At 38.7% G+C, this 12735-nt stretch overlaps 1 protein-coding gene across 2 annotated transcripts; it reads left to right on the forward strand.

The window, feature by feature from the left end:
* On the forward strand, positions 1–10920 carry LOC141387101 (uncharacterized). Of its 2 annotated transcripts, XM_073956238.1 has the most exons (5): positions 1–433; positions 8072–8868; positions 8930–9181; positions 9591–10393; positions 10570–10920. In XM_073956238.1, the coding sequence occupies exons 1-4, from the start codon at positions 164–166 to the stop codon at positions 9706–9708; spliced, it is 1437 nt and encodes a 478-aa protein (XP_073812339.1). In that variant the 5' UTR covers positions 1–163; the 3' UTR covers positions 9709–10393; positions 10570–10920. The 2 variants fall into 2 exon arrangements, with proteins under 2 accessions (XP_073812339.1, XP_073812340.1); XM_073956239.1 differs by lacking the exons at positions 8072–8868; positions 8930–9181 and having other exon boundaries at positions 17–433.
* Positions 10921–12735: the final 1815 nt, after the last annotated feature.

Genomic DNA, 12735 nt, shown 5'->3' on the forward strand with positions numbered 1-12735 from the left:
GGAGAGACCCGATTTAGTTGCATTTCTATCAACGGACTGATAGAATCGTTGCTTAAACGACGATCATTGTTCACTTGCAAAGAGTCCGTCAGTCACAAAACAGTCACCAATTTAATTTTAATTTACATTTAATTACATTGAATAATTTGTAAAATTCTCAAACATGGCATCGCCAACAACGTCAGCTTCTTCGTCCAGTTCTATTGACACGGAAATTAAATGGTTAAAAACTGAAATAATACCGGGATTACTTAAAGATGGTAAACTTCGTAATAAAAATGACAACAAAATGGATGCGGATAAATTCCAAATTCGAGATATAACTGTGCAATTTATTGGCGCCCAAGAAGCTTTTATGTTGACACAATGTTATCGGGCGCATATCGTTTATGAGTATCTGGGTGCAGTTGATGAAATTAAATTGTTTGTTAAGGTATGTACGAGTATGTATGGCGGCAGATTTGTGTATTTTGTTGCTCAAATAATGGTGATTTGCGAATGATGATGATAGTTCATTAACATTGAATTGATGTTTAAATCTAATGGAATAATTTGGAGTGGGTCGTGTGGTGTGTGTGTGTATAATGGATATGTTATAAAATCAGAAATAAACAAACTAATGAATTTGGATTGAAAGTGCAAAATTACCCATATTGTCAGATACTTCCACCATTGTCGAGATATTACAATTATTTGCACTGTTGATAATATTATTTGTTTTGTGTAGACTAGACTAGTTTTAACTCAAAGGGGAAAAATCGATGTCGGTTTTGAGTACAATCGGTCCTCAAAGTTTCCATGGGCCCTATATATAGCTAATATTAAAATCTGACCCGATATTCAAAATTTTTTGTAGGATTACTTGTTTAGCCACAGAAATGAACTGGTACTATTTTTTCATCCATTGGACAGTAAATGGTGTCTGTAGTGCGATTTCGTGAAAATTCGCCTTTGGCTCCATACAAATTACAATGGAAACTTGGAGACCCCAGTGGCACGTGTTAACATATTCCGATTGTACTCAAACATTGGTAATCTTAAAATCTAACAAAACTAAACACCTAAGGGAGGTGCCGCATAAAAAAATCCGGCATCGAATTTTTAAAACCACTCTAGTGTAGACAAAATAATTCTATACCGAGTAGAAGTAGTTTTATCGCAACTTGTGATACAATTGTTATTCAAACAACAGTTTGAAGAGTGTAACTGTATTTACAAAACATGCCATCATGATTTTTCATTTTTATAGCGATATATCATCACCTTAAATGCCCGAAGACGTATCTCCAAAAAAATCAAAAACTTTTTTGCTTCTCCTGTCAAATTATAATTTTGTTAGTTACGTCTTTGGGCATTTATGGTGACGATATGCAGTTGATTGATGGCAATAAAATTGGATGTTGCATGAAATTCAGGCATTTCGTAGAAAATTTGAGGGACAAAAATAGAAGGAGTTAACCGAAGATAATGAAATTTGGCACAAGTACATAAAAGACATACCAGATAAGATTCGGATATAATCCCCACTTTAGCCATTTTGACTATAAAGTAACCAATTTCAATTGGTTTTCTTTCAAATTTAATATGCGATATTTTCATAGTCCATGTTTTGTTGTTGTAGCAGCTTCTACAAAAACATGTACATATATCTTCACTTTATTAATTCGGCTCTGCTTTCACCTCCAAGTTCAGAGAGAACGCCACCTGAATAGGATTAGTCCAAAGTGAGCGTGGATTCAGGTTAGTCGGGTTGGCTGGGCAGTTAAACAGGTGTTGCGTAGTATGCGCACCGGTGCCACATGCTGGGCAGATATTCCGCGTGTCATCAATTGAGGCGGCTGCACCAACCAGATCTTAGTTGTGCCAACACGACTCTCGTTTGCCTTGGCAGCTGTTACTCTTCCGCTGCCACGGGTGGTGGGTGATCATCGAGGACGATGTTCGCACTATAGGCTGCCAGAGCCTCAGCGACCGCATCAATGTGAATATCCCTCAAACCTGCCTGATAAGAACGTAGATCTAGAGATTCTCTTTTATATCTTTGGACCTCCCCTTTTCAGATCACGATAATCCTTCCTGACTCGCCTGGGGGGTTCAGGCATATTTGGGTGGTCTTGACTATAGCATCCAAGTACTGCATCGTCAACATCCTGTTGTGTCGACGCACAGGAAGGATCTTGGTCTCCTCATGTAAATGGTCCACTGCAGACATGAGGTGACTACCTGTAGCTGTTCTCAGGGCAGCATTCTGGCAGATTTGTAAGTAATCCCATTGCGTATCACTTACGTTAGCACACCACGCTGGCGCCGCATAGCTTACCACAGACCGACCTATCGCGTTGTATGTGGTTAACAAGGTTTCTTTATTCGCACCGTAAGTGCTGCCGGCTAGGGACTTGAGGATCTTGTTCCTGTTTCTCAGCTTATCGCAGATAACTGTGCCATGCTCGGAAGACTTATACATGCTATCGAATGTGACTCCTAGGCCTTTGGGGTAGTTTGTGGTCGGAATAATTGCACCGTCGACCTGTACATTCACTGGGAGCTTCATTTGCGTCGTCCATGTGGTGAACAGTGTGTCTGTTGCTTAGTGGTGGATATTTTCCTATATTCCTCCCGTTTAAAAGATCTACAGGATCAATCTGATAGGCGTTTAGCCTGTCACAAACATTACCTTACGCCATGAGTGTACAATCATCCGCGTACGTAATTAACTCAGTGCCGTCGGGAGGGCGTGGAATTGCAGAACGGTAGAGGTTAAACAGTTTCGGAGATATCACCCCTCCTTGGTGAACTCCCTGCTTCACTCTACGGGGATTGGACTTCATGTCTCTGAATTCCACGTATGACTGGCGACTACACAAGCGTTTCAGACAAGGCCGGATATTAGTATTCTCGATATCCTCGAGGCTGACCGTATCAAACGCTTTGGTCAGATTCAATGCTACCATCACTTTTCTGTGACATGGTTTGTCCTGGTTGAGTCCTCGTTCAATATATGTGGAGATGACGTGCAGCGCTGTTGTGGTACTATGCTGCTTCCGGAACCCGTATTGATGATCGGCAACTGGATAACACGTTCTAATGCTGGGGAGAAGTAACGACTCGATTATCTTTGCTACTGGCGATAGAAATGAAATCGGTCTGTATGACTCACCTTTGCTGGCATATTTGCCAGGTTTCACCAGCGGGACCACCCTGCCCAACTTCCAGGCATCGAGAACTATTAGGATGGCTAGTGATAGTTGAGGACATTACTTAAATACTCGACTCCCGGGTCATCCAGCCGTTTTAGCATCACCATTGATATTCCGTCAGGTCCAAGCGCTTTGGATGACTTTGCGCCTCGGATAACATCTGCAACATCATCCATCGTAAATTGTGGCAATTCTTCCGCGGCTGGAAGAGATCGCAAACGACGTAAAACACTTCTCTTCGCCCGATCGCTATCGGGGTGCTCGATAAATTGTCGACAGAAATAACCTGCGCACCTCTTCGGATCTGTCACAGCCACGCCGTTAAATGTGACAGATGTCCGATCGTCTCTCCTACCAGGGTTCGATAGCGCCTTAACCTTTGTCCACAATTTATTACAACCTGCTCCCATGTTGCAGCACTTCAGATGTTCTAGCCACATTTTCCGCTAGTGCTCACCGATTAATCTATTAACTTCCATTGGCAGTTCTTTGTGTCGTTCGTGAACGAACCGGTTCCAAGGAACGATTCCGTGAAAAGAACGAACGGATGCGTATCCAGCACATTCCTTTATGTCGTTCATTAAGATCCCTGATGGCCAAGACATTGCTGCTTACAAAATTAGCAGCAGAACCATCATAATTAGTTTTACACACAAAATCTACTTACACAAGCTGCGTTAGCGCAAGCATCACAAGTTTGCACACACAAAACAATCAATGTAGAGAAGAGGAACCATGAACGATATTCAAAAGAAAATGATGGACTAAAATGTTTTATTGAATGAAAAAGAGCCAACGAACGAAGTGAACGGCCCGGATCTTTTTGGTGAACGGAATGAAAAAGATCGATCCGCTCAATGAACGAGATTGCCCAACACTAATTAAGGTTCGTGCGATGAAGCTCATCACGCTCATTAGCTAATCCCGTCGCATCTGCTGGGAAATTAGGTTTTATTTCAGGTATTGTCTTGGAGTTTCCTCTCTGCTACCCGAACATCAGAGGGATTGGGCAGTTCTCTGAAGCGTTGATTAGTGATCTCTCTGAAACCTTGCCAATCCGCTTTCTCATGGTTAATGGAAGTACGGTGTTCAGAGATTATGAAGTCTGATGGTCTATTTATGGAGATGAGGATTGGGAGGTACAGTGATTATCATAGTCCGGAATTTTGGAAGTCATTACTTTTGTCCCGCTAATCAGACATTTTAGTTGGTTACCGTAGGATTTTTTAAAGCATTTGGACTTTATGCACGGAAACATGGACTTGCCACCGAAAAAAAATCGTTGTAAACATGACTACAGGACTAGGCATTGGAATACGAGCCACTCGACGGTATACGCCCCAAGAGAAGGCCAAAACTCGATGGAAAGACCGGTGCGTTTGAAGATCTATTCTTAGTTAGGCTTATGGGACAGGCCATCTAAGTAAGTAATTAAACAGCACTACTTTCGATGAAATTTTGAAGACAATCCTCAATCCTTAAAATGTATTTAAGCGAAATTGTTGAACTTTTGTAAGGAATGAACTAGAAGGTGTAGTTCGATATAGACGGTCTTGTAAATAGGTTACTCAATTCGGATTCTCAGTTTGCAACTTATTATCGTGCTCATGAGTAATTTATGTTTTTTTTAAGAGACGAATTAAATCCGGAAACTCTACCAAAGAGTGAAACATCAAACTAATGACTTTCGTACATCCTACTGTAGAGACCAGCACGGTAATATGGTACGAGGGGCATTAGAAAACCTTCCGGCCTAGGCAACACGCAGTGTCGGCAGGCGTCAGTTGACATTTTGTTTTTAGACAGTTTGACAGTTTTTAGCCTAAGCGCACTCAGGACAGTTTGACATACGACCATAGGTTGTGTTGTTTACAGTGACTTGAAAAAATCACTTTGCAACAAAAAAATACTATTTACTTGTGAACATTTTCGTTCTATAATTTTTCACAATTTTCAACATGGATAATCACGGCCAGTGGTCGAAATTCTGTTACCATCGATTATCGCAGTCCATGTAGTGAACAGAGTGGCCATAAATTTTCTATACCCATTATCTCAGAAAGTATGGACTTGTTCCCGAAAAAAAATTATACGCTCGTTATATTTATCTAAAGGTGTAGCTGCTGCAAAACAAAATTTAAAACAATCCTAGACATTTTTGTTAAACAAATTTGATATTTTGTGTGAGAGGTAGTCGAAAAATTCAAATTATACGGTCGTAATATGTGTCTCGTGGTGTATATGATGAACAATTTTCAAACAATCTCAGACATGTTCTTATATCACATTTTTGTGAAAAAATGTGTGTGAGAGGTAGCCCTAGAATTTGACTCCTATAGTCGATATTCGAACCTAATCTATATCTTTAGTGCGATTCTCTAACAGATTTTTTCGAGAGTTATCGTGCACACCAGCCAGACAGACAGACGGACGGACATGGCTAAATCGACTCCAAACTTTCTGAAACGGATTTCGTCCAAACATACTTGGGGTCTAAAACCATTATTTCGATGAGGCACAATTTTGGTCGTCTAAAAGTGTTTATACCCTCACGGTGCTCTTGAATCAAATTTAAATGGAAGGTGCTTACACCTGGGAAGTTTTTGCGGATTCTGAAACTACAATGTTCATAGATGAGAAAAATCAAAAAACAAAAAAAATCGCCGGAGCTCTTTTTAAATAAATCGCGATTCAAGTTGATATTTTTAGGGGTTGTTTAGGTTTTTGTGATTTTTCTTGAAAACCGCAACTCCTATCAAAATGGGAATAAAGAAAATGTTGTAGCTATCAAAATTCTTTGCAAGATTGACCTTAATGATATTTTCGTAGGTTTTACAACTTTTGAAATATAGAAGTTGAGATTGGGACAATTCAAATTCAATTCAATTCTGTATCGTCTCCTTATACAACAATGTCATGACTGCAATTTTCCAACTTAAACTTATATATATAAAAAAAATGGTACAACCTAGGAAAAATTACATAAGCCAGTCTTGTAGAGAATTTTCACAGCTATAAGATTTTCTCAGGTCCCATGCCGATAAGACTTGCCGTATTGAAGCAAAATCGCGAAACTCTAACAAAAAACCTAAAAATGTAAACTGAGCTTCTTTATCTCAAAAATGGTACAGCCTGAGAACAAATCATAAACGTCAATCCTGTAGAGAATTTTTACAGCTACAACATTTTCTTTAGCTCCATTTCGATTGGACTTGCGGTTTCCAAGCAAAATCGTGAAAACCTAAAAAACACCTAAAAATGTGAATTTTGACCGCGATTTATTTAAAAATCCCTACAGCGATTTTTTTTGTTTTTGGATTTTTCTCATCTATGAACATTGCTGTTTCAGAATTCACAAAAACTTCCCCTGTGTTACCGGTTTTGATTAAAAGTTAGTTAAGGCGCTCCCTTCATGACATTGTTTTATAAGGGGGCGATGCAGTCAGTGCATTGTCCTAATTTTAACTTCAATATCTCAAAAATGGTAATACCTACGTAAATATCGTAAAGGCCAATCATGTAGAGTATTTCCATAGCTACAACATTTTCTTGAGTCTCATTTTGATAGGACTTGCGGTTTCTAAGCAAAATCGTGAAAACCTAAACAACCCCTAAAAATGTCAACTTGAATCGCGATTTATTTAAAAAGCGCTTCACCCTCATCACATTTTTCACATTCACATTAAGTTTGTCACTACGTTTGTAACTACTCGAAATAATCATTGTAGACCCCACAAAGTATATATATTCAATTCTACATCGATATAGCCATGTCCGTCCGTCTGTCCGTCTGTGGAAATCACTCTAGCGTCCGAACGGATTGACGTAGGTTGATAAAATTTTGGGAAAATATATTATATGTACGTAGGACTTTTGGTATTGAAAGCGGGCTATGTAGGTCCACGCTTTCGTATAGCCCCCATACAAAATGACGCGCGACGCGTCGTCGTTTTAAGGAATTTTTAAGAAATTTCTCCCATTTTACCACCGAATTGGTTGTAATTTGGTACTTTGTGTCTCCAGAAGCCAAAAAACATTCCTGCCAAAGTTAGGTTATATAGGTCCACGTTTTGGTATAGCCCCCACATAAGGCTCCTTATAAAGTACGCGTCATTTTAATATATTTTGAATGTATTAGACCCATTTGACCAAAGAATTGGTTGTAACTTCGTATTTTGTGTTTCCAGAGGCTAAGAAACATTTCTACCATAAAATGTTTATATAGGTCCATAATACGATATCTCCCGATTTTCGATATATTGCAGGTTTTAGCCTCATTATCACACCGAGATGGCTGAAATTTGGTATTTAGTCTTCTTTAGGCGTATAAAACTTTCCCCCAGAAATTTGTAGGTATAGGTCCACGCCATCATATAGCCCCCATAGAACGGTACCTTCCGAATTTCGGTATATTGAAGGTTGTGGCCACATTAATCCACCGAAATGGCTGAAATTTGTGGTGGAGGGTATAAAAAGTTAAATAATGTTACAAATATGTATTTTATTTGGCGCATATTTAATGAAAAACATTATTTAAATCACGAGGCTTACCAAAACCTTTTTGATGTAAACGGGGTCTAACAGTATATGTATGGTATTTAACGAGTGAACTGATATCTCCTTCACTTTTTATTCTTCCAAGTTTATCAATACTTGTTGTTTATTGCAAAAAAGTGAATTATAATCCATATTATCCCTTGAAATATTATATTATCCCCACAAACATGTTTTGGTGTTAAGAAAAATAGTATGGTAAAAATAGCTAACAACATTATAACAAAACTATTATTATGAAAATAACTAACACGAAATAAGGATAACTTTGAAAAGAATACAAAAAATATCTCTCTACAATGCAAATTTCATGATTTCAGAAAACACCACCAATGAGCCAGGAAATATTTGATGCTGTGAGCTTTAAAGCTCTGTTCAACAATGAAATTCTGGCTTACGAAAAGATCATACCAACTTTGGAGGCATTTGGAGGAATCAATTTTAATACAGCCCGCTTTTATTATGGTGATTTACAACGGAATACAGCCACTGTTATAACTGAAAATTTTGCGAGCAAAAATTGGCAGGTGGCAAAAGCCACCTACAATCTTTCGCTTGATCACACCCTATTGGCAATTATATATTTGGCACAATTTCATGCTGTTGGTTTTGCCTTTTTACACAAAAATAAAAAAGAATTTGAGAAAATAACTAAACACTTGGAGGAACCACGTTATGCTAACGATGATATACATCCTCGCTGGGCCTTAACATTAAAATGTGGTCTAGAGCGAACGGTAAAAAGTGCCCAGCAATATCAAAGTGATGTTCCACAAGAATTTTTGGACAAATTTAAAAATTTACTAATCAAACCCATGTCATATGGACGGCAATTGGTGAAGGCCAAAGAGCCGTTTGTTACTTTGTGTCATGGTGATTATTTGCGTAATAATGTGGCCTATAAGTATGCGGAAGGCAAACCCATTGATGTAATGATGTTCGATTTACAAACGTTAAGGGTATCATCGCCAATGTTGGATTTAACCATATTTCTGGCCCTCTCAGCAATGGCTGAGATCCGTTTCAAGCATTTTAAGGATATTTTTGGCACCTATTGCAAGGAACTAAAAGAGAAATATGAACAGTTTGCCCAAAGACCCTTGCCGGAATATTTAAGGTTTGTTGGATATTATTTTGGTGTGCCATGGTTTTAATCTAATAATGGCTTTTTGTTTTAGCTATGAGTTCCTGCTCAAAGAATACATTGCCTTTGTGCCGCACAGTATTTTAACAACATCAACATTTCTTTTGGAATTGGTGGAACCTCATGGCATGTCCAGTGAAGAGTTACTAAATGCTGAACATGGTGATGAGGAAACAGTGCAAATGATCATGTATAAGGGTGGTGATATTGTAGATCGAGAATTGGCCCATCAAATCAAAGAATTATATGATCTTTCAACGGAATATAATGTTGATATTTTTTCTGTGTAAGTTGTTGTTGTATCGAGCGTGGTGAGAGTGATATTGGAAAAATAAATATTTTGGTGCTAATAAACTAAGGATTTTAATTTTTTACTTAATATCTTTTAATTTAACATGACCCCCAGTGTAAAAACTTTCACTATTTGCCTTAGCTCACATGGAGGTACAGCGTGGGAAGATTAGAAAATATGGTTCCATAAGCAAAATTTAATTTCTGTAAAGTGCGATCCTGGTTATGATATATGCATTCTTAAGGTGGCCACAATCTTTATGTCCTTCATTATGTGGTCCTGCTTCGTTAAGCTCCATAGCTATATATATGAAGCTTATGAAGCTGGTCCAGAAAATCATTTATCCGACACTGAGACATCAATTTAATACATTTCTCAATACATATTCCATTTATCACTTCAGAAAACACCAAAAATGTCCGAAGACATCTTTGAAGCTGTTAGTTTTCGAGCCCTGTTCAACAATGAAGTTGTGGCTTACAAAAACATTCTACCAGCCATGGAAAGATTTGGAGGAGTGACGCTCAACACAGCTCGCTTTTATTTTGGAGATTTACAAACAACTTCAGGCACTGTTATAACTGAAGATTTTGGCTCTAATGGTTGGCAGGTTACCAAGGATAAATATAACTTATCATTGGATCACACCCTTATGGCAATCAAATACTTGGCCCAATTTCATGCTCTTGGCTTTGCTTGGCGCCGCCGCAGTAAAGAAGAATTTCAAAAACTTACTCAAGATTTAATGGAATCACGTTATGGCAACGATGAAGTAGAACCCAAATGGGCTCTAACATTACAAACTGGCATTGAGAGGGCTATCAAGAAAACAAACGAGTATTTTAAAGAAGTTCCCCAAGAGTTTTTGGAAAAGTTTAGAAAATTATTTATCAAACCCATGGCATATAATAGGGAATTGGTGAAATCTAGAGAGCCTTATGTAACATTATGTCACGGAGATTATTTGCGTAATAATGTGGCCTATAGATATGATGCAGGCTCTGGAAGGCCTCTTGCCATAATGATGTTCGATTTACAAACATTGAGGGTATGTTCGCCAATGTATGATTTGACATTTTTCCTGGCCCTCTCAACATTGGCGGAGGTGCGTTATAAATATTTCAAGCAGATATTTGAGAGCTACTGTCAACAACTTAAGGAAAGTTATGAAAAGTTTGCTGGAGAATCATTGCCACAGTATTTGAGGTTAGTGTATTTATTTATTTTCAAAATATTTATTACAATTAAAATTTATAATAAAAATTATATAAAAAAGCACTAGCAACTAGGGCTATCGGCTTATTTATTTTTTTTTTACTTTTTATTACTTTATTACTTTATTATTTTTTTTTATATTTTTACCATTTTTGTTTGTTTTTCAGCTTTGAAGTCCTGTTGCGGGAATATGTAAAATTTTTACCCCATTGCATTTTAATAGCCGCTGCATTTCTGTTGGAAATGGTGGAACCTCACGGCTTATCGGGAGAACAACTATTAAACTCGGAACCCACTGATGAAGAAATTGTCCATGATATTATGAACAGAGGTGGTGAAATTGTGGATCGTGAATTAGCCCACCAAATGAAGGAGCTGTATGACCTAGCTATGAAATATAATGTAGATATTTTTACAAATTAATTGTGGTGGAAATTAGGAAATTGTAATTCTGTAAGCTGTGAATTTAAACACATCCTAAATCATATTAAAAACCTAACTGCAATGTAAATAATAAATCATTTTTGTAATTTGTCTGAAGGTAGCCCTTGCGGTCCTAATTACAAAGATACATTGTTTTCGTGGACAGGTCAATACTGTCCCTGCGGCAACCAACTAAAATTACTGTTGACCTACACCGCAAGTACATGTTCGTGATCTTCTTTGTTTTTATTTTGGGAGCGGTATGTCCTGGAATGCCTGCTCCGGATTTACCTGGTACGAGCCGGCAAAAAGATTAACCAACGACTGTGGTATTGCTCCCTTTGTCATCGTTTTATCCACCATAGAAATGTGCCAGTGAGATGCAACGGATGTCGTGAATGGGCACATTTCAGGAATTGTTCAGGCCTGGCTTTACTGTGGGAGAATATGGCGATAGGGATTAATTGCACCTAGTGGATTTTCGTCGTCGTCATGAGATTATGAAGATCCCTCCCAAGTACCCCAAACAGTTGTTCCAGCCGCAATCACCAACACCGAGTATTGCGGTTCCAGTTTCTGGCAATGTGATATTCCTGTAGTTTGACTGCGATGGCCTTCGTAGATAGTGTGCTTGGATTGTTCGAGAAGTGGATGTTGTGGAGAATTAGAGGTTGCACCAGTCTGTACGGCAGAAAACTATATCGCTTGAACTCGACTCTTGTGACCCTTACTTGGATTGTATGGGGGTAGCGGTCAGGCGTTGGACCGCCGAGATTTTACTGTTGAATGTACTAAGCTTATCCATGTGAAAGCCAATTGGCAAAAATTCAGAGAATTAACCAAACAACGCTTTAGATAACAGCCCTCACAATCTTGTAGAGAATTTTCATAGCTACAATATTTTCTTTACTCCCATTTCGACAGGACTTGCGGTTTCCAAGCAAAATCGTGAAAACCCAAAAAAATCCTAAAATTGTCAACTTGAATCGCGATTAATTTAAAAAGCGCTCCGGCGATTTTTATTTTGTTTTTTGATTTTTCTTATCTATGAACATTGTAGTTCCAGAATCCGCAAAAACTTCCCAGGTGTAAGCACTTTCCATTTAAAATTGGTTCAAGAGCACCGTGTGTTGCAACCGCTCGCAATATTCCAGTTGGTCAAATACTTGAAATAAGACAGAGACGACGGGATTAGCTAATGAGGAACCTCAGGAACCCAGAATTAGAGAGCTGACATTTGAAGTCTGGCTGGAACATCCGTAGTGCTGCAATATAGGAACCGGTAGTACTAAACTGTGGGCAGCTATCATGTTTAGCGCATAGCGATCGGGCGACCTCTTCCAGCCGAGTATGGACTACAACAGTTTACGATGGGCGATGTTATTCGAGGCGCAAAATAATCCAAAGCGACTGTCCTGACGGAATTTTAATGATGATGCTAAATTAGCAGGATGAACCAAGAGTCGAGTATCTGAGCAAAAATCTCAACTAATCGTTAGCCACGGGTGCCACCGTGGTGCAATGGTATGCACACATGCCTTGCACACATAAGGTCGTGGGTTCGATTCCCCGGCCAGGCAACATCAACATACTTTTCAACGGTGGCAAAATACCCCTTAGTAATGTTGGCGACATTTCCTGAGTATTTCAGCCATGTAAAACTTCTCTACAAAAGTGGTGTCTTATACACACCGTTCGGACTCGGCGATAAACTGTAGGCCCCATATCATTGAGCTAATGTGAATCGGTTGCACTCATTGATATGTGAAAAGTCTCCCTTGTCCCGTATGGGGTGTTTGTGGAACAATTATTATAATCGTTAGCCACAGCACCAATTTCCGAAGTCTGGAAAATAGGTAGGGTGGTCCCGCTAACACAGCTTGGCAAATATCACAAGTATCAAAGATTCT

This window comes from Musca autumnalis, unplaced genomic scaffold (genome assembly GCF_047663935.1).
Source record: "Musca autumnalis isolate F117 unplaced genomic scaffold, ASM4766393v1 scaffold_5, whole genome shotgun sequence".
Lineage (NCBI taxonomy): Eukaryota > Metazoa > Arthropoda > Insecta > Diptera > Muscidae > Musca > Musca autumnalis.

Bases quoted from the DNA above. Each gene is read 5' to 3' on its own strand.
- LOC141387101 (XM_073956238.1), top strand. From the start codon at position 164: ATGGCATCGCCAACAACGTCAGCTTCTTCGTCCAGTTCTATTGACACG. The intron at 8,869-8,929 runs GTTTGTTGGATA...TTTTTGTTTTAG, and splicing joins CCCTTGCCGGAATATTTAAG to CTATGAGTTCCTGCTCAAAG. The intron at 9,182-9,590 runs GTAAGTTGTTGT...TTATCACTTCAG, and splicing joins AATGTTGATATTTTTTCTGT to AAAACACCAAAAATGTCCGA.